The sequence below is a fragment of the Corvus kubaryi genome, unplaced genomic scaffold (assembly GCF_017639235.1).
Source record: "Corvus kubaryi isolate FWS band 111438036 unplaced genomic scaffold, C.kubaryi_AGA036_p1.0 37308, whole genome shotgun sequence".
Lineage (NCBI taxonomy): Eukaryota > Metazoa > Chordata > Aves > Passeriformes > Corvidae > Corvus > Corvus kubaryi.
In genome coordinates, this window is record NW_024581096.1 from 22,019,383 (window position 1) to 22,044,346 (window position 24,964).

At 43.8% G+C, this 24,964-nt stretch overlaps 1 protein-coding gene across 3 annotated transcripts in view; it reads left to right on the plus strand.

Moving 5' to 3' along the window:
• Positions 1-4,974: 4,974 nt before the first annotated feature.
• SERINC5 (serine incorporator 5) overlaps positions 4,975-24,964 on the plus strand; it is a 50,127-nt gene continuing 30,137 nt past the window's right edge. The window contains exon 1 of one of the 3 annotated variants that reach the window (XM_042028846.1): positions 4,975-5,108. In XM_042028846.1, coding sequence (XP_041884780.1) covers positions 5,073-5,108 — 36 coding nt within the window. In that variant the 5' untranslated portion in view covers positions 4,975-5,072. Of the gene's footprint in view, positions 5,109-13,210; positions 13,537-24,652; positions 24,677-24,964 lie in introns of those variants that run through there. The other 2 variants (XM_042028847.1, XM_042028848.1) reach the window with 2 other exon arrangements.

Below are 24,964 nucleotides of genomic sequence, written 5' to 3' on the forward strand. Positions count from 1 at the left end.
TGAAAGGCCCTGGAGGAAAGGTTTGCCCTTACTGTAGACATGATTTAGCTCAAGCTGCCTCCTGCCTTCCATCAATGATATGTCACTGCAATGCAAGCCCTTAGATAGTGGTGTGTTTATAGAACCTTTGTTCTTGCGTTCAGTGAATTGATCTCCATCTGAGAAAGTATCACTCACTGTCAGAATTAAAAAACAGCCCATGAAAAAGGAAAGGAGCAGCCTGACTTCAAAGGGCCGTGGTTCTTTTCTTGTGGCCTCTCCTAACCTGCACGCAGCTGAAAAACTTGTTTGACCCAATTCATTTCAGGCCTCCTTCCTCCCCTCCAACAGACAAAGACGCACAAACAATAAGCTCATTCAGGTGCAGAAGAGGGAGGGAAACCCAGAGACCCAGGCGAGGTCCCGCTGCACACACCCTGTTCCCACAGATAAGCACAAAGCCGGAGGAGTGACAGGTTATCTTGCGCAGATCCAGCTACATGAGAGGTCTCCTTGAAGTCAGTGGTGTGTGTCGAGAGATGATATCTTTTATTAGGCCAACTGGTAGAGTCAGAAAAACTAGACAAGCTTTCAGGGGCCCAAAACCTTATTCAGGCCAGGGAAATATCTGGGTCTCTTGAAGCCAGGAGGTGCATGAGATGTTGTAGAGTAGGAGGTGGGTACAGGTAAGTACCTTTAGTGTCTGGTGCATTGGCTTGGCATAAATGGAGACCTTATAATGACCTTCCAGTGCCTCACGGGACTCAGAGAGAGCTGCAGATGGACTTTGGACAAGGGCCTGGAGGGTCAGGACACAGGGAATGGCTTCCCAATGCCAGAGGGCAGGGACAGATGGGATATTAGGAAGGAATTGCTGTCTGTGAGGGTGGGGAGGCCCTGGCACAGGGTGCCCAGAGCAGCTGTGGCTGCCCCTGGATCCATGGGAGTGTTCCAGGCCAGGTTGGACAGGGCTTGGAGCAACCTGGGACAGTGGAAGTTGTCCCTGCCCTTGGCAGGAAGTCAGAACTAGACAGATGATCTTTAAGGCCCTTCCAACCCAAACCATTCTGTGATTCTGTGATGTTGAAGTGATTTTTTTTTTTTGTTGAGGGGAACCAATTTAGCTTCTGACTCACGACGTGACATCCCATCTCTGACTGGCATGTGGCCAAGGGTGGGACTGCAGCAGCAAACCCCCCCATCAGTTTATAGTGCCATGAAAAGGTCCTTCAAGGTCAGTAGCAGGCATTAACAGGGTGCCTGGCCTGGCAGCTGTAACCTTGGAGTTTCCAACACCTGATAACATGCTTAGGAGAGTTATCTCTGCAGCAGAGGTACCAAACCACTCCCAAGCAGGGCTGACTGCAGCAGACAGCCCTTTCTTCCAGGAGGAGCACAACCTTGTGCAGAGATCTCTGGATGTTTTTCCCCTCTTTCTATTTTTAAGTGTGCTCCAAGCTAAAATCTTCATTTTTCTCTTCAGTGATGCATGTGCCTGCATTTCCTCGAGCTGATATTCATTCCTTCCTCCCTTGTCTTTTCCAAGAGAAATGTCTTAACATTTGCAAAAAGCAACTATTGTTTTTGTACTTTAGAAATGTGAATGTGTCACTATAGCAATTGTCTCTAAAACCTTGCTAAACAGGCCTAATGCTGCTTAATAGGAACTTTGTCGCCTCTGAGCACTTTTCATTAATGAGTCACTGCAAAGCAAATTATCGCTGGTGTCACTGTCTCAGTCCTGCTTCACTGCGGCTGGAGGTAGCATTGCCTCAATGCAAGCAGACCTTAGCCACGGATCTGCCCTGTGTGGGGCAAAAGCTCTTCAAGTTCTTTGTTAGATGTTGATGGTAAGATGGAAGAAGATCGAATAAAACCAGCCACTTGTAGCAGCAACCAGGTGAGGATGAGTACCAATTTCCAGGTGCCTGAGAGGTCTTGGTGGCTGGTTCAAAGCAGCCAGGGACAGGCTAATAACATGTGAAGCAGTCCAAGTTTGGAGATTATACTGTGTTGGGGAAGATGAAACAGGAAAGCCTTGGAAATATGATTGCCTGACAAAAGATTTTGGGAATATGAAAACTACAGGCAACATCGAAATGAAAGCCACTTTTGAAATACCAGGTCTTAGTTACTGAACAACTAGAAAACAATGGTATGGCCACTGAAGTAATCCCCTCTTGATGGAACAATACCCTCTGCTTGCAAACAGGTCCAAGGGTCAGAGCAGACCCTACTAGCTCAGCAGAAGGGGTCCAAAGAGTAGTTTTTAGAAGTTAAGATGTAACACTCTATGGTAATATAAGAACTCTTATAGGCTGTATGTAAATGCTATAGGATTTGTATCTTGTATTAGATTGGTTAGTGACAATTAGAATATTCAGTACAGAAGATGATTTATTGTATTGTAACCAGGACTTCAGACACTTCTATTCATTCTCACTTCCATTCTTCTCTTCCACTTCTACTCTTGCTCTTACTCTTGCTCTTACACTCTCTCTCTCACCCGTTTACTCTCTTGCTCTCTTGGGCCTGCTCAGAGCTGAGTCTAGCAGCTCTGAGCAGTGCCCCAATACCCAAGCCTTTTACAATAAACCAACTGTGTCCCAAGACTTGCCTATAGAGATCCTCCATCCGTCTACGTCCGGCCGTCCCGACTGGACCCTGAACCCCATAACCTACAATACTGCTGGGAAGAGGGACAAGGGACAAAACCAGCATGGACACTGAACACCTTGAGCTTTAAGGTGGCTCCTCAAGGCTATAAAATCTGCCTTGCCCCTGAATTCCATCACCTGGTGACCAGCGCCAAGGAGATGCTCCATGCTGTTACACACAGCATGAGTGAACACAGCAGATACAACTCCAACCGCCCTGGTCCAGTAATGCCCAGTAAATAACCATGCACAAAAAGCTGTTTGTGAACCTACTTCCTATGGCCTAGAAATGAGTTTATCTCAGTCATGCCCAATCACCCAGCTAGACCTTATTCATGGAGGAGCCCCCCAAGCTTTTCCATAAGTAATCATGCCTTCGGGTAGAGTTCTTTGCAGACATCAGTGAAGCTCTGCAAGGAGGCAGCAGCCCGCGTGATTTTAAGCTTGCACATCGAGGCCAGGTTGGATAGGTCTTGGAGCAACCTGGTCTAGTGGAAGAGGTTACTCTCATTGCGGGAGGGTTGGACTGGTTGACCTTTAAGAGTCCCTTTCTGCCCAAACCATTTGATAATTCCATGAGCTCTGATAGACAAAAGGATTGACCACTGAGTTCACAATCCCCAGCAGACCTGTGGTTTCTGTGTCTATGCTCTACACTTATATCCCTTTTGTTAGTGATCACTTGTTAATAGGTTGAAATACCTGGTGCTTCCTGTGGGCTTAGACCATGTATGAGGAGAGTTACTCAGCTGTGGTAGGATGTCATTAAGCTTCTCCAATTAGCTATGCTGGTGCTCTCAGCTTCCTTGTTTTCATAGAGTCATAGGATCCTCGAGTGGACCTTTAAAGGTCATCTAGTCCAGCCCACCTGCCATGAGCAGGGACACCTTCCACTAGACCAGGTTGCTCAGAGCATATCTTGTCTATCATTCCTGTGTGTTCCTGTTTACATGGGGATTGCACTAGAAAGGGCTGCAGAACTAGGTGAGAGGAGCTATTGTCTCTTCTGATGGCATTTCCCTGGACAAGGGTTAGGAAGGTGATACAGATTTATCTGTCCTGCCTAGGAGGTGGTGACAGTCCTTGTGTCTGTCACCAGAAGGTTTCCCTCAAGCCCTGATAATCTGAAGTGTTATAACTCATAACTATTATCAGGCACTTCCAGAATAGCCAGGGTGGGAAGACCTCCCCCAGTAGTAGTACAAGACTTTGAGGCTTGCAGAGGAACAGCAGCCATCATCTTGCTTGTGTGTTCCTTCATTTTGCTGCTACTTGAGCTTATGTAAAGGCTGGCCTTGTAAGGGAGAAGAGTTAGTAGTTTCCCAGCAGTCTACTGTGTTCTGTATTGGTTGTTGGCAGTTGAAAAGTAAGCAAATTTCCTAAGATCTAACTGACAGTGTAGAGAAAAGTTTTACCCATTAACATTAGTTATATAAGTTTTTATTTTTTGTTTGATTAATCAAACATCATTCTCCTCATTGCAGGCTAGAGGATTAAGATAACTACAGTGCTACTTCTCACTGGCACAGGTTCAAAAATATGTTAATCTGAATAGGGTAGAGGGATTTAGGAGTACTGTAAATTTTTTCGCATTAGCTTATTTAGCACATCTTTCTGACTGGTCCTAAAAGCTTGGAAACCTTCAGCCCCTAAAACAAAGAGTCACTGAAAAATGCAGTATCCCAGCTCTTGTGTGTAACAGGTAAGGTTTGCATGACAGTGACAATGTTAATTTTGTCAGTTCTGCTTTGGGAGTAACACCATTTCCTTCTTGTAAAAAGCTGTATCTGTCTAGACAATACTCTTCCCTGAAGGAAATCTTTTCCACTAGAACAAGTAGCAATCCTCTGAGCTCCTACTGGCAAAAGTTCTAGAGTAGGTACCAAGTTAGATGGGCAGTCAGTGTATTAATGTACAGGGCACGGTTACTGTGCTCTGTAAGAGTCGACTTTAAGTGTGATGTGCTCAGGCCTGAGCAGCAGGCCTCAGCCAGAGCTGACTTACAAGATGAATCCTGGGCATTATGTGACTAGCACCATCAGTATTATTTAGCTAGCAATAGATGACCAAGATGCTTATGCTAGCTATTTATCACCAAACTGGCTGCTTTAGAAACTTTCACATAACCTTGTGCAATTATCTGCAAGAAATGTATCATTTTAAGAAACTTTCCCAAGGGGGCATTAATAGAGGCCTGTTTGTAGGGTATTTTAGGGAAAACCCTCTCAGCCAAGGCTTGGGCTCTGGCCAAGCCCTGGCCCTAGATGGGAGGGAAGTATGCCATCAGACCCAAGTGCTTCACTTTGACTTGCTGATTCGGGCCTATAAAAGCTGGAGCCCATTTCAGGGTGAATTTGGTGACCTCATCTATGAGTGGACACACCGTGTAGGATTTTCCCAATTGCCAGGAAGGGCTCTCCAGGTCCTCACTGTGAAATGGGGCTCCCCAGCAATTTTAGACTCTGGATGATGGTAAACTTTTTAGGCAAGGGGTGATATATCTTTCTAAATCACTATCCTTTCTCTTGTGTAGTAATGATTAGTTGCATTAGCTTGCTTACTTTTGCATGTTGCTAAAGCCAAGTGTGTAGTAAGCTTATTGTTTTATTGAATGTATCATTTTACTTCTGTGTTGCCTTAATATTCATAGTAAAATAAGTCGTTCTTTCCATTGGTGTCTGTGTCCTTTAAATTGCCCCTGTCAGTTGGCAAAACAAAGTGAGAGGATATTTTGTGACCAAGACCATTGTCTTGTTTGTGTGTATGCCACAGCAGAGGCTCAAAAAGTGCAATTTTTTATATAATACAAGTTCAGGAGTTGTTTCCTTCCAGCTCCCACACAGCAATTTGGCATACTGTGCTCTGTATATACAGTTGGGGCCTGTTCTATACCATGAGTGTGTGCAGTAAGTCTTGTTTTCGCTTGAGTTCAGCTGAGTTGTTTCAATTGAGTGGAGCTGACTGAAGCTGCCTGTGTCAGGGACTAAAATTGCCTTGCTCTTAGTGATGGTGTACACAGATAAAATGTATGTGCAGCACAGAGTAAAATAAGATTAGAGAAAGGATCAGCACAATATTTTTCTTAATCTCAGCCTTTTGGATGGTTTGACTTAACTTTTGTGACTTAGGTTAGAACTCTGGAAGAAATATTTGGGACTTGTGGTGAATACAATATGCAGTCATGCAATTAGTCATCTAAATACTGTTTAATTTGTGCCTTGGTTTGTTTGTAAGCTCTAAATCATGTTAATCATGCTTCAGCATTGACAATCTGTTTCTACTCACATCAATTTACTGAATATACGTGATGGCTTTTACCATGAGACTTGATGGAGTTTGAGTGACTTCTATGCATTGTACTGGTATTGTTTATATAATTGAACTAGAACATTATTTTCTTCTTCCACTTTGCTACCACAATAAATATAATAAAACTCATTGTGTGAGCACACCATACACAAAGGTACTCTCTGTTTTAAACAAAACTGATTTCCTTTTCTTGTAGATGCCATGATTACTTGTGGTAATCACATCCTCCTCTGTCTCCCTGGTTCTTGATTAATGCCAATGCTGTGTGATCCTAGCAGCCTTTTTGTTTTGACAAAGAGGGTTCAGAGCTGAGTTGTAACATAGAGTTGTTTTGCATTTTTGGTATTCTTCTATACATGGTGTGGCCTTGCCTTGATGCGCTGCAGGCAGTACTGCCAATTCTTTCTTTTTACCAGTCATCCTTGGCTTTTGTTACTGTTCTTTGTCTCTTGAATGCATGTGCACTGCTCACTTAGCCATTTCTTCTGGTGCACAAATGTTTATGCTCCATGTGCTCCAGTGTAATGATTCTTCTACAGAGCAGGTTTCACCTGCAACCTTTTAATACTCCAGGAGAAGGAAGGGGTCATTACAAAAGAGGCTGTTATTGGGTCTGTTTTTCTTTTAATCCCTCTCCTCCCCCTTGTATTTTATACTCAGATATGTCAGCTTTGTCTCTGAGTTAAGCTATTCTCTCCGTTCTCTTTATTACAGGATAAACCAGGGATACGTCTGCATATGATTTATCAGGTTGAAATAGAAAAACTTCTCAGAAAGCTGAACAGAGTGTTTTGAACACTTTTGGCAGGGTGTATTTTGACATACACCTTGCTGATATCCAGTAGGGCAATTGGCTGTGGAAAAGACCTGCACGGCTGCAGTCTCTTTTGGCTCCAAAACTCAGCACTGCCTAGGAAAACCACCTGTTGATCCTAGTCTTCTGGAAGACCTTCTGGAAATTAGACTGATTCCTCCTGTAGCCCACCACTACCAGGAAGATTCTTGAAGCAGCTCTGGTCTTGCTAGTGAGAGAACTCTATTTGGCCAAACTTTTGATCACATAATGCCAATTTCTCATTTTCAGGTTTTCCTAAGTAGAGCTGTGATGCTATTGAACTGGACTCCTGTCATCTCTGTGTTCCATTCTAGTGTTTCCAATCTTTTTTTCTTCTTTGTTGGCAACTTATTCAGAAAATTTCTGTTTACTTCTTTTTAGAAACTTCTTTCAAATAAAAGGACAGGGTGCTGGGGAGGGTTCTGTCTCTTTCTTCCAAAGAATCAAATCCATAGATTGGCAGGTCCTGCACAAGGATTTTTTGAGGGGCTTGCTTTGTGGACAGCACAGAGGCCATTAGCATTGTAACCATTTCTTGTGCTGCCAGCTCAAATTGTGCCCCGCAAGTTTCATAGTAACGGTATTCGTTACTGTGATATAAGCAGAATGATCTGCAGAGCTGGAAGAAGATGAGGCACTTTACTCTTAATTAGAATGTATGAGTGTTGTGTACTTTACTGCCTACCGCAGGAGATTTATTCCTTTGGCACTGACAAGTTACATAACAAGTCTATATCAAAGCTGTGTGCTTTGATTTGGGGAAATCTCTACTTTGGGCCCAGCTGGTAGGCAGGTACCCTCAAAGAATACTTATGCTGTCCTGCATGGACCTGTCATCTGCAAATTAATTATTTTTTTAAAAGAAAAAGTTCACTGTCAAAAAAATTTAACAGATAATTAATTATTGCAATCTGACAGTCCTGAAGAAGTCTACTACTGAGCTGACAAATGTAAAACTGCCCTTTTCTTGTTACTCTAAATTTACCTGTAGGTTCAGGAGCTTCCTCTAGTGTTCCCACATCAGCATCCCAAGAAAGTCAGCACTGCAGAAAGACAGTGCCTTTTTATATAAAGATGGTTTTCATCTTTATATATGATGGTAGAAACTGATTTTAATCTATCAGACTTAATTGCAGGAGTTGAAATACTGATTTACAACTGGCTTAGTTTTTCCTGCTGCTAGAGGCTGTGTGCAACAGAAAAATAAGGCAGGTGGTCAGATATAGTAACAACTGACTGACCTTAACCTAGCGCTGGCTTTTCTCTCTGAGAGTGATCACTCTGCAAGCTTCAAGTCCCTTGTAAGGATGGAGAACCAGGTTGTCTATAAGCTTGAGTCTGTTTAACCTCATATTCTTGTAGAGCTGCTTTAGTAGACCCTCTATATTGACCTTATCTGGTAATTTGAGGATATGCAGGCTTCCCTTCTTCCATCTGTCACTCATTAACTCCATTATGACTCAGTGCCTCCCAGCCAGCACCAGACTGCCTGCTGCTGGCTGGTTACCTGAGTGTCTGAAATGTGTAAATATGCTGGGATACACTGCTGTCTTCTTTTTACCCAGCACACTGTTTCCTCAGCATCACCAAAGTTAAATGTCCACGTCACTTGTTCCTAAGGTAAAGGTATTAGCTGTGATTGAAAATCTGAGACATCATGCAATGAAATTCTGAGTAGGAAGGAAATGCTGTGCTGCATCCAGTGGCAGGGGGCTTAGAAAAAACAGCATTTCTTAAGTGGCCTTTCATGTCATTGTGCTATAAAGGGGCAATGAAGAGCGTGCAAATGCAGTACTGGGGAGTTCAGTGCAAAGCTGTGTAATGCCACACTTCTGTGCTTCACTTCTAAAAATTAACCTGCTCAGAAATGTGTAATTGATGCATTTCTGTAACAGACAATGCAGATTGTAATCCACTCTAACATTGGATTGGAAAAACAATTAAGCAACCAGTTTATTAAACTATCATTCTCAAAAGAAAGGTTCTTTAAGCAAATTTGCCTGGGAATACCAGCCTTGTGGGTTTTTTAATACTAAACTCTTCAAATGCTTTGCAATGCTTTCTTTCAAGTCCAGCAAGTTTCATTTGACCAGAATCTAACCAAATTTAAATACTTAAATGCATGGATAATTTTTTAGAAATCAGTAACTGCTACCAGTCAGAAAATATTTGTGTGAATTACAAAACACTAGTAAAGATATAGAGGAAGATACCACAATTTTGTGTTATGACCAACCCATTGTTCTGGAAGGGGTAGTTACATGTGTGTGTCAGGCCCCACATCCACTAATAGTCTCCGTGATCACCCTACCTCAGGGATTTATAGTTTCAGGCTGCTCTTGCCTTGCCCTGGCAGATCCTTGGGTGCTCACATTGCTGTTGTGGTTGCTCGCGGTGCCTCCCCAACCTCCATGCACAGTCATAAGGGTGATCATCCAGTCACAGCAGTAACAAGTACTGGGATATTCCAACTTTCTTTTTGTCAGGCCCACAGCTCAGACATACTGTGCTGTTCCAGCTGCTCCTGGCATGATTCTTAGGGTACGCTGGATTTTGGGAGATGTCCAAAGGCCAAGGCTTCTGGAAAGCCTTGGCTACCTACAAGAATGTGGGGAGAAGTGGTCCATAATCCAGGTACTGGTGCACATTTAGGAAAAAATGGAGAAAGTCATGCCTTTATTATGGTCTTTAGCCACCTAGACTGCATGACATAGATGGTCTTGCAGTGACCCACAAGTAAAACTGCAGGTGATGAGTAAGTTACTTCTGCTGCCTGCTCACACCTTTGCACAGTGCTTCCCTGTACTGGAATACCTTTTCCACGGGAAACAACTGTAGCAAACAGTAAGGTTGTTATTGGCTGTGTCAGAACTCCAATTGGGAATCTCAGTTGTGGTTTCCAGAGCATGTATGTGCACATGCGTAGACATTACTCCTCCTTCCCATAATCTTGTTTTTGCCTGTTGTCTTAACTACTAGGCTCAAGCAAAATACCCATTTTCTTAAAAAGCAATTTCAAGCCTTTTTTGTTTTAACAGGCGTACAAATTCTAAATTTACAGAAGTGACCACCACAACATGTAATAATCTAGTTTGTTTTCTTTCTGCTTGCATTTACATTTGGAAAAAATCGCCATATTTCATTTCACCTGAAAAACAGTCAAGTGGCATATTTCTCCTCCTCACTGGATGCAGACTTTTTGTGCTCTTCATTTTGCCAATTGACACAAACCAAAAACGTTTAATTATGAAAAAACTTTAAATTACATAACATTGAAAGCATTGTTCTGAGTTGTAGCTTTATTTCAGAATATGTGAACAAAACAATGCAATTCCTAATATTCTTATCCTAAAATACACTGGGCTGCTTCATACTGAGGAAGCAGAGAGTCTTTGAGCATTCTTGGTAAGTTATGACTTCCCTGTGCTACCCCAAAAAGCTTTCTGCTTCACCACAAACATCTTTGGAGTTCTCTGTAGAGATAGTAATACTGCATTCTTCTCACAGTGAAGGAGGATGGTGAGAACCTCTACTTCTGTAAAAATAATCCATGTAGGAATGAGTGGGTGAAGAGTAAAGTGGATATGTGCAAGGATGCAACAAATGCAAGTGAAACTGCGGTTGGCATCTGAGGGTAATAACGCCTGTCCTGGTGACCTGAGCAAAGCTGATGTGCCACAGGTCACTGGTATGTATAAAAATGGGTTGGTTATCCTGTAGGCTGCCTGAAGGTGCCTCAAAGTGACATTCTCCAGGGGCTTCAGGTTCTGCTACTCTGCCTGTGCACACACTGGTGAGGAAAATGGTTTGCTCCCAGGGCACAACTGGCTTCTGAGCAGGGGTTTTCCTGAGAACTGCCCCATGCTTACAACTTCTAACCCAGAGTTTTCTTTCCTTCTTTGTTCCCCGGCACCTGAATGGAGATCAGTGTTTTAAGTCCATTCTTGGGTACTCCTTGGCTGTCTTTTGTCCTATGGGGACACTCCATGCCCCCATTCTTCCTGACTTATTAGAACTCTGTAAGTCTGCGTGCATAAAATTCGTTATACAAAGCAAGACCAAAGCATCTTGCCTTTCCCTACTGATGCTGTGAATTCCCTGTCACTTGAAAGCCCTAAATCAGAATAAGCATCTCTTCAAAGAGGCCCCCTGCCAAAAGGAAGATTTTGAGGCAGGAATTACTACTGGTTGAAGATTTCTGCCCAGTAAATCAGATCAGCCTTCTCTGATTTTAGAATGTATATTTGATGGATAAACCTTATTCTAAATGCATTGATAGTTTGAGTGACAACTCTTTCCATGTAGTAACATCTGCACATTGCTTTGCTGTTAGTCTGCGTAATGTTTGCCAGCAACACAGCAGGGAAGTTCAAGCCTTTCTGGTGATGAATTTTTACTGAAAAAGCCAAGGCACACATCCCAGAGCTCTAGGGTGCTCTAACTGATTGGAAAGTACATTACAGAGCTCTGCTGTTTTCTTCAGTGCAGAGGCTGGATTTATTCCTAACAGCACTGGCTGGCATAACAGACCTGCATAGAGCAGTGAATTAATGGTGCTCCCCACTCAGTGAATGCTGGTTGCTATCGCAGACATGCATGTGGTACAGCCCCTCATACTCTTCCACCCATGTGTCACCTTCACCAGTCTCTCCTTGTAAGACAGTTTCATTTTTGCATTAAACCTCAGATTCTCCTTCATGTTTTGAGTTGATTTTGCAGATGTGGAAATTAAGCAAAGCCTGACCAGACAGCTTCTTGCAATTGTATGAGAAGTCTGGAACAGAAATAGAAGATGATTGCAGTTTTGCTGAGTTCTCACTATGCTGTGATCCTTGTGTTCCCATGTCTTAACCACATTATTTGGGAAGCTGACTGTGTTTCAGAGCTAAACACACCAGTGGTTTTCCACTGCCTGTTGGCTGGTCATGCTGCTTTCCTGTCTGTTGTTCAATTCTTGAGTCTGTCCCTACAGCTTCTGGGGAATGGAGCTATAAATCAGAGAAGGTGTGCTGAGCCTCCAGCCCCAGTCCTGACGAGGAGTCCTCACCTGAAGTTGGGACTTTTGCTGCTTCTACAAAGCAGGAGCATCAGCCACATCAGTGCCTGAACTGTGCTGAGGGCCTCCTGGATGCCCACAAACTGGTGTCCTTTGCAGTTTAATAACCATCTGGTTGACAGAATTAATTTTATAAGAGTGGTAAATACATTGTCTCTAGCTGAATATATGCAGCTTTTGGAGCACCATTAAAAACAAAGTACTTGTCTGTTTTTTATTAAATGTACTGCTATGATAACTGGTCTCTTCAGTCCCTAGCATAACCAAATTATGTAATACTGATTCATCACATGATCCACTTCCTAAAGCATCAACTCTGTTTGCATACATGAGGAAAGAGGAAGGGCTTTTACATCCTGCAATCCACCCCAGTTTCCTTGGTAGGTGTTGCTACATTATCTACACATATGTACCCATATTCAGGGTAATAGCTTTTAGTTGCTCTGAATTCCTAAAGCAAGGGCAGTTAAGACTAGAAATAGAGTTTAAAATAGTTATATTAAATATTTCAGCATGCACACACACACGCAGGGGACACAAAGCAGTCAAGGACAGGGAGTCTTTCCACAGAGTCCTTAATTTCTACTTTTCATAGCTTTGCAGTAGTAATTTCTATCTGTGTGGAAAATTCATGTCGCTAGATGTTAGTGTCCACAGAGGAGACAGAGGAGTCCTGTGAAAGCACAGACTTCCCCATCCACCTACTACATGTCTCCATAATATGTAGCCGTTCATGATCATTAAATTAGCTTTAAGTCCACGCTGGGCAGAGAAGGTAATATTCATAACTCTATTAAGTCTTTGTTCTTCACAAAATTCAGGAGTCTAGCATGACCTTGGCGGAGCAGCAGTCCATGTCAATTAGGAAATCTTTCTGAGATTAATGGGTTCTCTTGTTATTTCCTTATCGACAAGTCTCTGGCCTTATCTATAAGCAGATTCACGCAGTCTCTTTGTAAACACGCATTCATCTTACACTTGTCATATCTGAGTTTAGCTTTGCAAGTTCCTATCATCACATGGGAAGCTGAGAAATCCTTGACTCCTGCCTAGTACTGTGCATGGTTCTTAGTGACTGAGGCTGCCGAATGTATTTCGGAAACACCGAGGAAAGGTCTCAGCTACTGTTAGGAAAGCACGGCCTTACAGCTGTCCTTGGAACAAACATGGCTTTTCCACGCGGAACGGGCTCGCGTGCCAGCCCTGCGATGTGGAAAAGCAGTTTGCACCGGGGTTGGTGCACTACAGCGTTAAAATTCAGTTTGACACCCGGCCTCGTAAGATCCGCATGTTTCAATGCCTTATTCAGTCAATTTATTAGATTCCAGCTACTCAAAACCAGGTGTTTTAGTGGGTATGTAATTAGGCAGGTGATCTCAGCAGTGTCCTCGCTAGCAGGACAGCCTGCCGAGGATGGCCCCGCTCGGATCCACCCTCCGTATGGCAGCTGCCGCCGCTCCTGCTGGCTCGGGGAGCGAGGTAGCGAAGCTCACACGCGGGCTGACGACAGCGGAAGCGGGGCGGCGGGGCCGGGCCGGGCCGTCAGCCGGGCAGAGGCGGTGCTGCTCCGCCCGCGGCGCCCCGCGCTGCCCTGCGCAGCCCAGGACATCCCAGCCCTGCGAGCTCCTGCATGCGGGAGCGGGGAGGGAGCCGCGCCGCCCCGCTCTGCCAGCATGTCCGCCCGCTGCTGCGCCGGCCAGGTAGGGTCGGGGGCGCGGGCAGCGCGGCAGGTGTGCGGCGCGGGGGGCGGACATTGCCGGGCACGGCGCTGGGGGCCCGCCCGGGGGCTCCGCGGTCGCGGCGGGGAGCGAGATCCCGGGTGAGCGGCCGGCGGGGCCGGGGCGGTGGGCGCTCTACGCGGCAGCGGAGGCCGGGGTGGGCAAGGGCCGGTGCGCCGTCCCTGCTCTGCCCCGCGGCTCGGCGGGCTCCGGGCCGGGCTGCGCGCCAGGCTCCCCGGCCATCGGCGCGGTAGAGGAAAAGCAGCCCTCGCAGTGAGCGGCGTGCCTGTCCAGGCTCTCCGAGTGCGCTCAGTGGTGTTTCTGCCAGTTTCCTGGGTGGATTCCCCTCGTGTTTCGGGAGGGAGGCTGGACGCAGGCTGTCCCCCGAGGTGCGTGCGGGCAGGCGGGAGCCGCTCCGCTCACCGGCGCCCGCAGCAGGGCAGTGGCATGCGGGTGGAGACGCCGACAGGGAGAGAGGCCTTCCCAAATCCCTGCACAGCAAGGAGCAATTCCCAAAGGGGCAACAGATCCTTTAGAGCTGCGGGAGGCAGTTGGGTAATAGCCACTGGCTCCAGGTGGTGGGGAGATGAGTCCACATGGTGTAAGAATTGGAATGATCTTTTCGTAACCACTGGCTGCCTATCAGTCCTCAGACCCTTTCACAAATCCTTTAAATTCGGCTTGTGGAGAGTTTTGGCATGTTCTCAGGTGCTGGCAGAGGAAGTGAGAGATGAGAGCAAGTGGTGATGGAGGGCGGTGCAGGACCTACACTGTTCAGTATCTGTGCAGTGAGGATTCGGTACTCCACATCTTACCATGGTGCACCTGTTTTCCTGTTTGAATCAATCCCATGGATGAAGGATCATGACTTGGAGGAGATAGGCAGTAGGGAGGCCCTTTCCAGATCTCCTTCTTGGCTGCACTCAAGGGAAGGACTCCTGTTCCTAGTAGTTGTGTCTCTGACGTGATGTTAGACACCTTCTCCAGGCACTTTATTTTGTGCTGTATTTTCACAAATTTCTGTTTCTGCCGTAGAAACCCATTACTACTGAGATAAATGAATTCGCGAGCCGAATTTTCAGTAGCATAATATTGAACATTTATTAGTAGAACAAAGGCATATCACAGCGCTGGGGTGCTTAGCAATACTGCCAGAGGCGCGGCTCCATTCATTTTACCGTGAACTTAAGTACTTCTTTAAACATAGTCAATAAGCCCAGAAAGTAATTTCCACTTCACTCAACTTTCCCCCCTCTCCGATCTCTGCCCCCTCCCGCCAGCACGACGCCGCCTCGCTCCTCTGGGTAGCTTCAGAATTGAAGGCAGGCACCCCACTCCGGTGCCTCCCCAGTCTCCAACCTAATTTGTAGCTGACAGTTTCCTTGGGAGGTGTGAGTCTTGATGAGATAACAAACTTCCTGGGATGCATGTGGTTTATCTTTGTTTCTTTAAGATGTCCTGGTTTCTGGCTCTGTAGTTTGTCAACTTAAGGGACATTTATTACCATGTATTTATTACTACGTTTCACAACATACTACAATTATTTCGAAGTTACGATTCACTCTTAATCTTGTTTCTACTTAACTATATTTTACCTTAACACTATTTCTACATAGTATATTATCACTTGTAAATGTTAAAATCATATATGTGAAAGACAACATTTATCATTCACTCATTCATCACACTAATTCTGTCGGCAACAGACTAGCCAGTGAGCTTATTCCTGTTGTTTTACATATTTAAACACCTTATGTCCTAATTCTATTGATATTTCTATTGCCCACCCTGCCCACCCTCAGAATCTGATTATTCTCTTGCTTTTGTGTGAACCACCTGGGGAAAATCTTACGTCTTTCCTATAGTTTGAAATCCTGGGCTAGATTTGGTCTTTTGTGTGTAGTTCTTTCAATCTTCAGTGGGACAGGAGGGATTACTGAGCATACATCCGCTTGCCTGCCCTCTGGGAGCTGCCCTCGGCCTCTCCAAACAGTCCTGTGGACCTGGGGGACAGCAGTAACTACATTTGCTAATATTCTTCTTAACGCAGGGGCCTCCCTGACTGCTGTTGCACAACCACTTTGGCAGCGTGTGAAACAAGTTGTGGAGCAGCTCAACAAAATACTGTTCCTAGGTGCTGTTACTGCAGTGGTTCACGGCGTTTTGCATTTTCATTGTGCTTTTTTTTTGGTGTAGCTTCTGGAGAAGTAACTTAAATACCAAGAGTTTGAAACTGTTGTGATGCTCGGTGGTGAATGGCATGGCTTCAGCGTGACCGACCTTTGAGACATTCTTAAAGCCTCTGTCCCTACCCCGTGTTGTAATCTCTGATAGTAATGTGTTTCATTGACATTGATGTGCCACTCTGGAGTCTGTAAATAAACTGAACTCCTTAATGTTGTTGAAGATTAAGCAAAAGCCCTAAGATAGATGTAGTCATAGTCCCAGAAATCCCTGGGGAGATGTATTCTGCTGGCTCAAGCACTACTTTTGATGTAAGACTTATCTATGCTAAATATGACATATTGCTGGAGTTACACCAGCAAACGTAGTGTGGATAACCTTTCTTTAGGCTAAGATAATAAACAGCATAAACCATGTTCCAATAGCATGCAGTGTCACATTTTTAAAATGAAAAATGGTCTTTGCCTTCATTACTTGATTTATTCCAACCTTGTTGAGGAGATGTTTGTATAACGTGATTAATACACAAGAAAAACAAAAGGCATAGAAGTTCTTCATTCTGTCTCAACCAAGCTTCCTCAGGCATTTTGTGGGTACTGTTAATCAAGCTGGAAAATCAAGAAGGAATTTGGCCTCTCCCTCAGTGTTCCCCTGAAGTTAGCCCTATGTCCAGAAACAGAGATTAAGTGCTTGAGGAAAGATGAAAATTTTATAAGAGTTATGCAAAACAACTCCCATGTTAGGTCCCTGATTTTTTCCTAAAATATAGTAGTTTAATGTGTTTTATATCCTGTAGTGAGAGGCTTTTTTGTGGGAAGTATTTTTGCCCTTTTTATACTTTATGCATGCCTCTCTGTGGATCTGCTTTCCTGGAACTGACTGAGAATTTTGCTGTTGTCTTTCTGAGCTGTTTAAGTGCAACTGTTGTTTGCGTGCAATTGTTGTTTGTCTATAGCTGATATCAAAATTTTATTGTGAGTTAACATGACTATTAATTTTCGCTCCAAAAAAATTTCCTGGTATGAAGTAGATGATGAGTGATTGGTACTTTTTTTGGGTCAAACCATGCTAAATGTCTAGTTGATGGTGCCTGTCAGAATGAATGCATTCAGTTTTGCAGCCCAGATTCCTGTTGTTATAGGATGCAGCGGCAAGCTGCCAGATTTCCGTGTACTTTGGTTATGCTGATTTTGCATTTGCAAAATTATTTATAATTGTCTTAATGGACAGTACTGTGTGACTTGCATCCTTGCCAAGTAGACCCTGGGAACTTTCTTTGAAGGAACTTGGCCGTTTATTAACTTTAATTTCTGCAGTTGTTTTTTATTGAGCAATGTACAACCTTGCTTTGAAGACAATTGTGATATTTAGGTCTCTGAGCTGTAATAAACTTGCTAAATGTTTCTTCTTTTGCTCATGTCTCATTGACAGGCCTATTTTGAGAATGTAGTGAGAATACAGTTTGGCTTGGTCCTCCACAATGCTTTTGATTACATAAAAACTCTGCTTAAATTGACAGGAAACAGGATTTTATATTTGGCTTTTCTTCAGTAGTTATTCTCAAGAGAATAAATTTGAGATCATGGTTAAAGAAAGCAGCTGTTGCGGAAAATCTTTATTACAATGAATGTGTTTTTTCCAGAGTTAAATAAATGTAATTTAGATCGTTAACATTCATTTTGGGGGGACAGTATGTAGTAGCTGGGTTGTTCAAGAAGATGAATTTTTCAATTAGAATTGGTAGCTATTAAAGCTTATGAAGCTGTTTTTGTAGGTCTGTTGAATCTTGGGTGATGTCCTTAATAGTGTTCTGCACTTAGAAATCATACTGTGGAATAAATAAAAGATGTGCTGCAAGTTAGATTATCAGGTTTTCATTTTATATCCAGACCTCTAATTCTGATGGGGTTTTTTTAAAAGAAAAAAAAAGGGGAAAAAGCAGTGAACCTTGGCCCATCTTATGGCTTCTGTGACTCATAGCTTTTGGGGAAAGGAGAGGGGTCCCTGTGCACTCTGGGGCTGCTTTCCTCTCTGGCGCTGCCTGTTTGTACCTGCAGGTTGAGAAGAGGGCTTGCAGTCCTGTCCCCATGGTCTCCTCTTTCCATTACATGGTGAAAAGGGTGGTTCTGTCACCCTCATCCAGATTTGTGTCCTCTCAGGTTACCGGAGCATTGCAGGACATGTGTGTAGTGTGATGTACCACAGTGCAGTGGGATGAGGCCAGTGGTGTTCCTGGCTCCACTCCACATGGTGCTCCCCAAAATACATCTCTTGTTCTGCAAAAGGTTTTCCTGGGTGAGAGCGGTTTGTTTAGTGTGTTTGACCTGAACATTTAGCTTTGGGTGTTTCCACACCTCTGCCACTGCTATTATTAATCGTGATAGAATATGAAGCTATCTGTCTGAGGTCAGATGTAGCATATTGTAGTGTTTATATATAATTATATATATATATATAAATATAATTATATATTTATATACTTGTATATTGTAGTGTTATGTATTTAAGACCTAACTTAAATGTGTTAGGAAAAACAGCTTGGTGAAGGACTGTTTTCCCTGTTTGCAGAAACATGGAGGTTTTGCTTTAAGTAAATGGTTTCCTGAATAATTGAATTAGCAAACCTGATTTCCTGCAGCTTTGTCCATTGAGGTTGGTATCTCGTGCTGATTCCCCTTCTAGAAAATACTGAAGATGTGTTTTAGCCTTTTCCTTGCTTAGGGTTGAGAGATCATTTTTTCTCCACTAAATCTTTCACTTATTTTCGAGGAAACTTTAATAACTTATCTTTGAGGTCCCATCTGCCTGCTATAGCAGGATAAAATTTACTGCTGGATTCAAAAGTGGTCAGAAACGGAAGGAAAAGTGTCCAAAAGATGGGGAGATTCTCTAAGTGTTGTATCATTTGACATTGCGTTTCTAGATTGGAATCCTTTCCCTGTCTCTGTATAAAACAGAGAAGATAGTCTTTCTCATCCCTGCCTAATTTCCAGTTGCTTCCTGTTTTTTTAGACTTCTTCTCTTGCATCCCATGAGTTGGTTGTATTGTGGATTCAAAGAAACACCTCAGATACCCATAGCTCCAGAGCTGTGGAGTGAAGGCAATATAAGAGCAGGGCCTTCACTTTTGAGGGCAAGGGAGTACTTTTCTGCAGAAGGATCTAAATACTACTGCTGCTTTTAGGTTAATTTTTGCAAGTGTGGTTGTTCCAGGATATGTTTTTCCCATTACTGGAACTTTCATTTCAACAGATGCATTCACCATTGTGGGTAAAAGACATACTTATTTCAGGGGAGCAATTGGATGAAAGCCTGAGCTATGACTATGGTAGAAGGTGAAGGTCTCTCTGGAGCTAGTGACTGCTCTCATCCCAAACACGTGCTGGGGCTGGATGGTGTTTGCAAGTTAGCCATGAGAAGATGCTTGGACATTAGGTTTCTTCTAGTGTCCTTCTCAAGGACCCCAGTCAACAGTGCTTCCATTCCTGTCTCAACTGTGCAGGCCCTAATATGTCTTGGCATGTAAATGCCTGGCCTCCAAGTCATTCAGGCTGCAGTTGCCCACTCTGTCAAACGGATTTGACCTGCTGCCTTGTTCAGGTTATCCAGGAGATAAGCTTCAGCATCAGCGTGTGCTACAGTGTGAGGCAGTGAGGGATTGAGCCAGCCAGAGTTGTGGGGGGCTGTAGTGTGTGCCCATGATGGCATGTGGGGAGAAGGTGGCTCTGTGACCATTCTGAAGGGAGTCCTACACACGAGCGATCTCATCATCATTTTAATTAGTGGCTAAGCAGTATCTAATGTTTGCAGTTTACTAATTGGATCTTCCAGCAATTAAAGATGGTGTGTGCTCAAGTATTTGAACATATAAATGTTAACAGTCTGAAAACATAAAGCTTTGCTCTTCCTTCTGTCCAGTAGCACTGATCCAAAATGCAACAACCTGTAATCTCTGGTACTGAGTTTTAACTGGAACTGTTCTTAATGTTTTCTGAAAAGACCTGTCTTGTCAGTTTGAACTCTTGGCTTATTACAGTCACTGGCAAAGCAGTGGTTCAGGAATACTTCCTATATCAGGAAGATATAGTCATTATATTTAAAAAATGCTCATTTTTAGAAGAATCGAGAGGCATCAAGAAGCATCACAAGGATGTGAGCAGGCTCCACTTTGAACCTGCTAGTCTAGAAAAGTGTGTGAATGTTGTGAATGTCAGTTATCTAAACTGAAGCATTTTTTGCAATGCTTCGAACAAGTAGATTTTTTCTTTTTTTATTTGAAGGGATAAGAAAGAGTTAAGGCTTTATACCAATTTATTGGCTTTGGTCACTTTGTACAAAGTGTTAATGTCTTTTTTTTTTACTCTCCACCATAAAGTCCTCTTGGACTCAGTACTGAAACCATCTTTTAAAGACACAGCATGTTTGTGGAACAGCTCAAAGCTGTCTATTCAAAAGCAAAGCAGCTGTTCCAGCTACATGCTTTTAAGTCAATGCATATGAATATTCAATTTTAACTCCTTCTGCACTCCAGTGGTCCATGGGCTTAGGCAGTTACTGCCCTGCATTTTGTTCTCTGTACCTGGTGATGTACCATGTTATACCATGTACCATTCTACCTCTAGAGTCCTGGTCTCGAACATCAGAGCTAACCTGGAAAAAACCTGCTCTCTGTGTGAAGTGATGGCTCCAGTTGTGAGACTTGGCCACTGCTGACTTGTCTTCTATCTTCCAGTTGCTCTTTTAGTATCTCCTCTGCTGTGAAAGTTTGAGAAGTGGCTGCAGCATGAGCTTAAACTTTCTGCAGATGAGAAACTGTGAAATATAAAATTATAGAAAAGGACAGCTGAACCTGTCATCAGTGGTTGGTTGGAGGTGGAGGTTGCTGTCAGTGAGGAATGTCAAGGGATCAGTGCAGAGAAGCTTCAGGATCAGGTCTGTTTTCCTCAGTGACTTGAGAGGATATTTAAAATTGCTCCCAAAAGCACACAGGCAGATAGAAGGACTGATGCAGTGGAGACTACTACTGAAGCAAGTACAACCCAGATGGCATGACACCGCTTTTTAAGTTTAATACAACTTTTTAAGTACAGCCATCTAGCTGGTTGCCCACCTTTTGTGTGGAGTGCTGCGAGGCCAAGTCCCACCCCCTTTGTGGTTGTGTGCTGGGGAGAGGAGTCAGGTGGCTTGCTGGACTGTTTGCAGTGGGACTCCATGATTTTCTGGGAGGGATTGGGCAAATTCGAATTTTTTGCAGGGAAAAAGACCCTGAACAACTTAGGTGCTGGGAGGGAAAGTCTTGAAGCCTTCAAATGAGACTGAGGATAAACGTTTTGGTTTCCTTCTTTGATGAGCAGGGAGAAAAGACCAGGTAGTTAAAAGGCTGTCTAAGCTAGAGAAGAAAGCCTCACCAGGAACGAGTGCCTGGGGAACTGTAGCAGGCAAATTAGAAGGTGGGGGGTTTTTTTCTCTTTTCCGTGTCATATTTAAGTAACCAGAGGGATGGACAGTCTTCCTTATATTGCTGTCAAATACATATGGTCTATGCTCATGGAAGGTAGCTATGCTACTGAGGAGATGGGTGATGTGATACACTGTGAGGCTCAGGTCAGACTAAACAATTGACTTGATTTTTCCAAAATCATCAGGAGAAGAGCAGTTGTGCAGACTTGAATTTAGACGTTTTGCAGTGATGTTATTTTCTAATGCTGAGCTGAGTCACCACTTAGTAACGTTTTTGCACAGAGACAGAAGCTTATCGCCCTCAGTCCAGCTTAATTCCAGCTCTGCCGGTGCCTGGCAGTGGCTCACCCACAGTTTAACTCTCGGAGTAGCTTTCTTGCCTGAGTTTCCAGCTGCTTGGTGATGTATGGCAGTTCTGCCCCATGGTGGCTGAGGGCAGGAAACCCTTGCCAAAAAGCATTTCTCAGGCAGTGCCTGGGCTGGCGTGACTTTTCTCTGAAATCTGTTTTAATTTTGCACAGTTTGCAGTGTGAGATGTGCTTCTCAAAATAGGTCATCAGTTGATTAACTGGTATGTTGGTTCACAAAACCTCTTGGCTTAAGTCACATGGTGAGTCTGAATATTAAATAAGAGGCAGTGGAAAGCCGGTTAAGTCAGACAAAGGACAAAATAAAGCCTCTTTTTTGGTGAATTTAGTTACTTCAGAGGGACAAACAGCTGTGTAATCATGTGACCAGTTGAAGAAGCTTTTGGAAAATGCGTATCAGCAGTAGGTTTTCAGTTATAGTCTGAGACCAGCTCCTAACACTCAGGACACCTGGCATCAGACATCTGTTGTTTTCATGAAGCAGTGCACTAACAAAATACTTGCTTCTAGACACTCTTTCCTGAAACCAAAAGTCCAAGCGAGGGCAGGTGTGTAGCCTCTTCATGATCTTTTTCATGCAGGGCTAGCTGCTTTCCCTGTCCAGACTCCTTGGATGCTGCCTGTAGCTGTGAGAGTAGATATTTGGATGTTTTTGACAGACACTGCTATTAACAGCTCAGTGACTGCATTGTCTGCAAACCTTATGGCCCAGATAATGCTGGTAGTCAAGTAATCAAGCAGTGCATGAAAAACTAAGCTGCTCTAGGCCCCCATGAAAGGAAGCTTCAGGAAGGCATGTTCTGGTGCTCTGTGGACAGGCTGGAAGGCATGCATTCTCCCTGGACGCTCTCACTAGGCTGTCAGTTAGGAGGGAAGAAGTGAAAAGCTGCTAAGTCTTCATTTCATTAAAGTATGCAGGTTTTTTTCTCCATTGTGCTCCTATCCCCTTTGATTTTTACCATTTCTGATGAAGTCTCCCAAAAGGAAGTGCTTTGTTGTGATAAGCTTGATACTTGCCTATGGTTTGTATAATTTAAAAATACCATAGGCTATTTTGGGCAGTGATCCTGAAACTCTTCACTTTAATGACTGCACGAAGTATTTTCTAAAGCCTTCAAGATCTTTTTGGGAACGTATGTGGAAAATACATTCTTAAAATCTCACTGTCTCTATAAAAGCAACAGGCAAGATAGGTTCACTTACTTCTCAGTTTTGTGTGTAAACAGTTACATGTGCTTAACATTAGTCTCATACCTCATTCTACTGATTTATCAGATTGGATCACAGCTTGCAAAAATTGAGACTTGAGTGTGTGGCAGGTGTTAAGTGTGTGCTGGTGGTGCATTTATTGTAGGGAGCCAATAGTTTGTGCACAAGTTGGTAAGCCTGCTTTTATCCTGTTTCGTTAACCTAACTCTTGTTAACCATAGGTGCTCCCCGGGCTATTGTAAGATGGGATTGTTCAATATGTCTGGGCCTGCCTGTACTTGGAAAAGTGGTTTGCAGGAACTAAGGCTGTCATGTGTCTGCTTACCTCTGCTCTTTACTGGGTGAATGTCAAAATTACATTCCTGCATTGGCAGGGACCTACAGCACTCACATCGAATGAGGTGATAGGAAAACGCCACTGGAAACATCTGTTCAGAGAAGGGAGAAGGTGTGTAGGACAGCTGCAAAACATTCACCTCTGTTTTCCCCTTCTGCTCGCGCACTGTGCCCTCGTGGGAAATGGTGGAGCTGTTGCTGCTGTTGCATGATAAATCAGCAGCTGAGAAGGATTCATATGTAATTTTTTCACTTGCCACTAGGTTGCTTTATTTGGTCACCCCCAGCAGAAGAAAGAACTGTCAGGGCTCAGGAGGTGCGTGCTGGAGCAGGGGTAGGAGTGAGTTAGTGGCTGGCAGAGGAGTCACAGATCAGTCTGAGTTTGAAGGGATCCACAAGGATCATTGAGTCCAGCTCTTACGTGAATGGCCTGTATGGGGATCATACCCACAACTCTGGCGTCATTAGGAAAAAGGCTGGGGGGAGCCAGGGATTGTTAAAATAGCCTATATTAACAGAAAAATTTCCCACACAGCTTTCCACAGCTGCTGTTGTGAAACCAGTCAAGTCAGCCATCATCCAGGCAGTTCAAATCCTGGTGCAGTCTGTTTTCAAGTATATCAGGTTTGCAGATTTTCAGGTCTTGGGCAAGTTGGCACTGTACTTGGTGGGCTCCAGAAGAGTAGCACTGAGCAAAGCAGGCAGCTGGTCTGCGCTATGGTGTCATGTTGGGTTACTGTGAGGGAGCTGGCTGATGGTAAGTATTTGTGGAAAGCATAAATATTTGTCCAGTGTTTGTAATTGTTGTCAAACTGTGGTGTTCACCCAGTGAGGAGACGTAAAGCTAGAGAGAGAGAGCCGGGCTGGCTGTGCTTGCTGCCTGACTTGTGGGAGCCTTTGGATTGAGAAGCACTTGAAGCCAGAACCTGCTGCAGAATGACAGACTCCTGCCAGAGCAGCCTGGCTTTCAGGGTGCCATTGTGCTGGGTACTTGGAGAACCTGGGCTTGTGGTGATCATGAGACTCTGAAGGAGCTCTGTTCATACAGATCTGGATTTCCAAGGCCTGCCTGCTGGCAGTGGTCACAGATCTTCATTGTTGTTTGGGTTGTGTCTGTCCTAAAATCTGCACAGCATCTTCTTCCTGCAGAACCCCATTTTTTGGAGGAGCTTTTAATGATAAGCTAAATCTGTAGAAGATTTTTGACATTGCTTTCTTTTTTTCTCAGTCTTTATGACAAAAATTTGTTGCTGTCTTCCAGTGGGTTTTGAGCCCTGGGCAGACCATTGCTGCAGTCGAAAAGCAGAGCAGAAGTGAGATGGGCCGTGCCTGCAGTAAAGGATGTGGCATCAGAGTGTCTGTGTGGCTTAACTGCACATTGACCAAAACTTGACAGAGAACTCTTTGTACTTCCGGGCTTTGATGTCTTGTCACCCAAAGCTAATTCTTTGAAACCTCTTGTGTCAGTAGGTTGTGGCCAGCATCTTACTCTTTGGGACAGAGACTGTTCTCATTAATTTTTAGATAACACCTATTTCATTGTGGCCTACTGTGGAATGTTAGAGGTACAGTTAAAAAAAAGAAAAAAAAGGAAACAAACTCACATAAAACCCCCTAACCACCAAATTTGGGAGTGTAGCTGAATAATCTAACCAACTTTCTATGGTTTCCATGGCTATTCAGAGTGCTTAAAGAGGTTCATCTGAAAAAGATGGAAATACCGGTATTTTTCACAAGTATTTCCTATTTATAGGGTTACGTGTGCAGAATTAGAAACTATCATTAAAGTCTAAGTAATGTGGAAAAATACATAAACTACTTATATATTCTATTTAAGTGTTTGTTACTTTAAG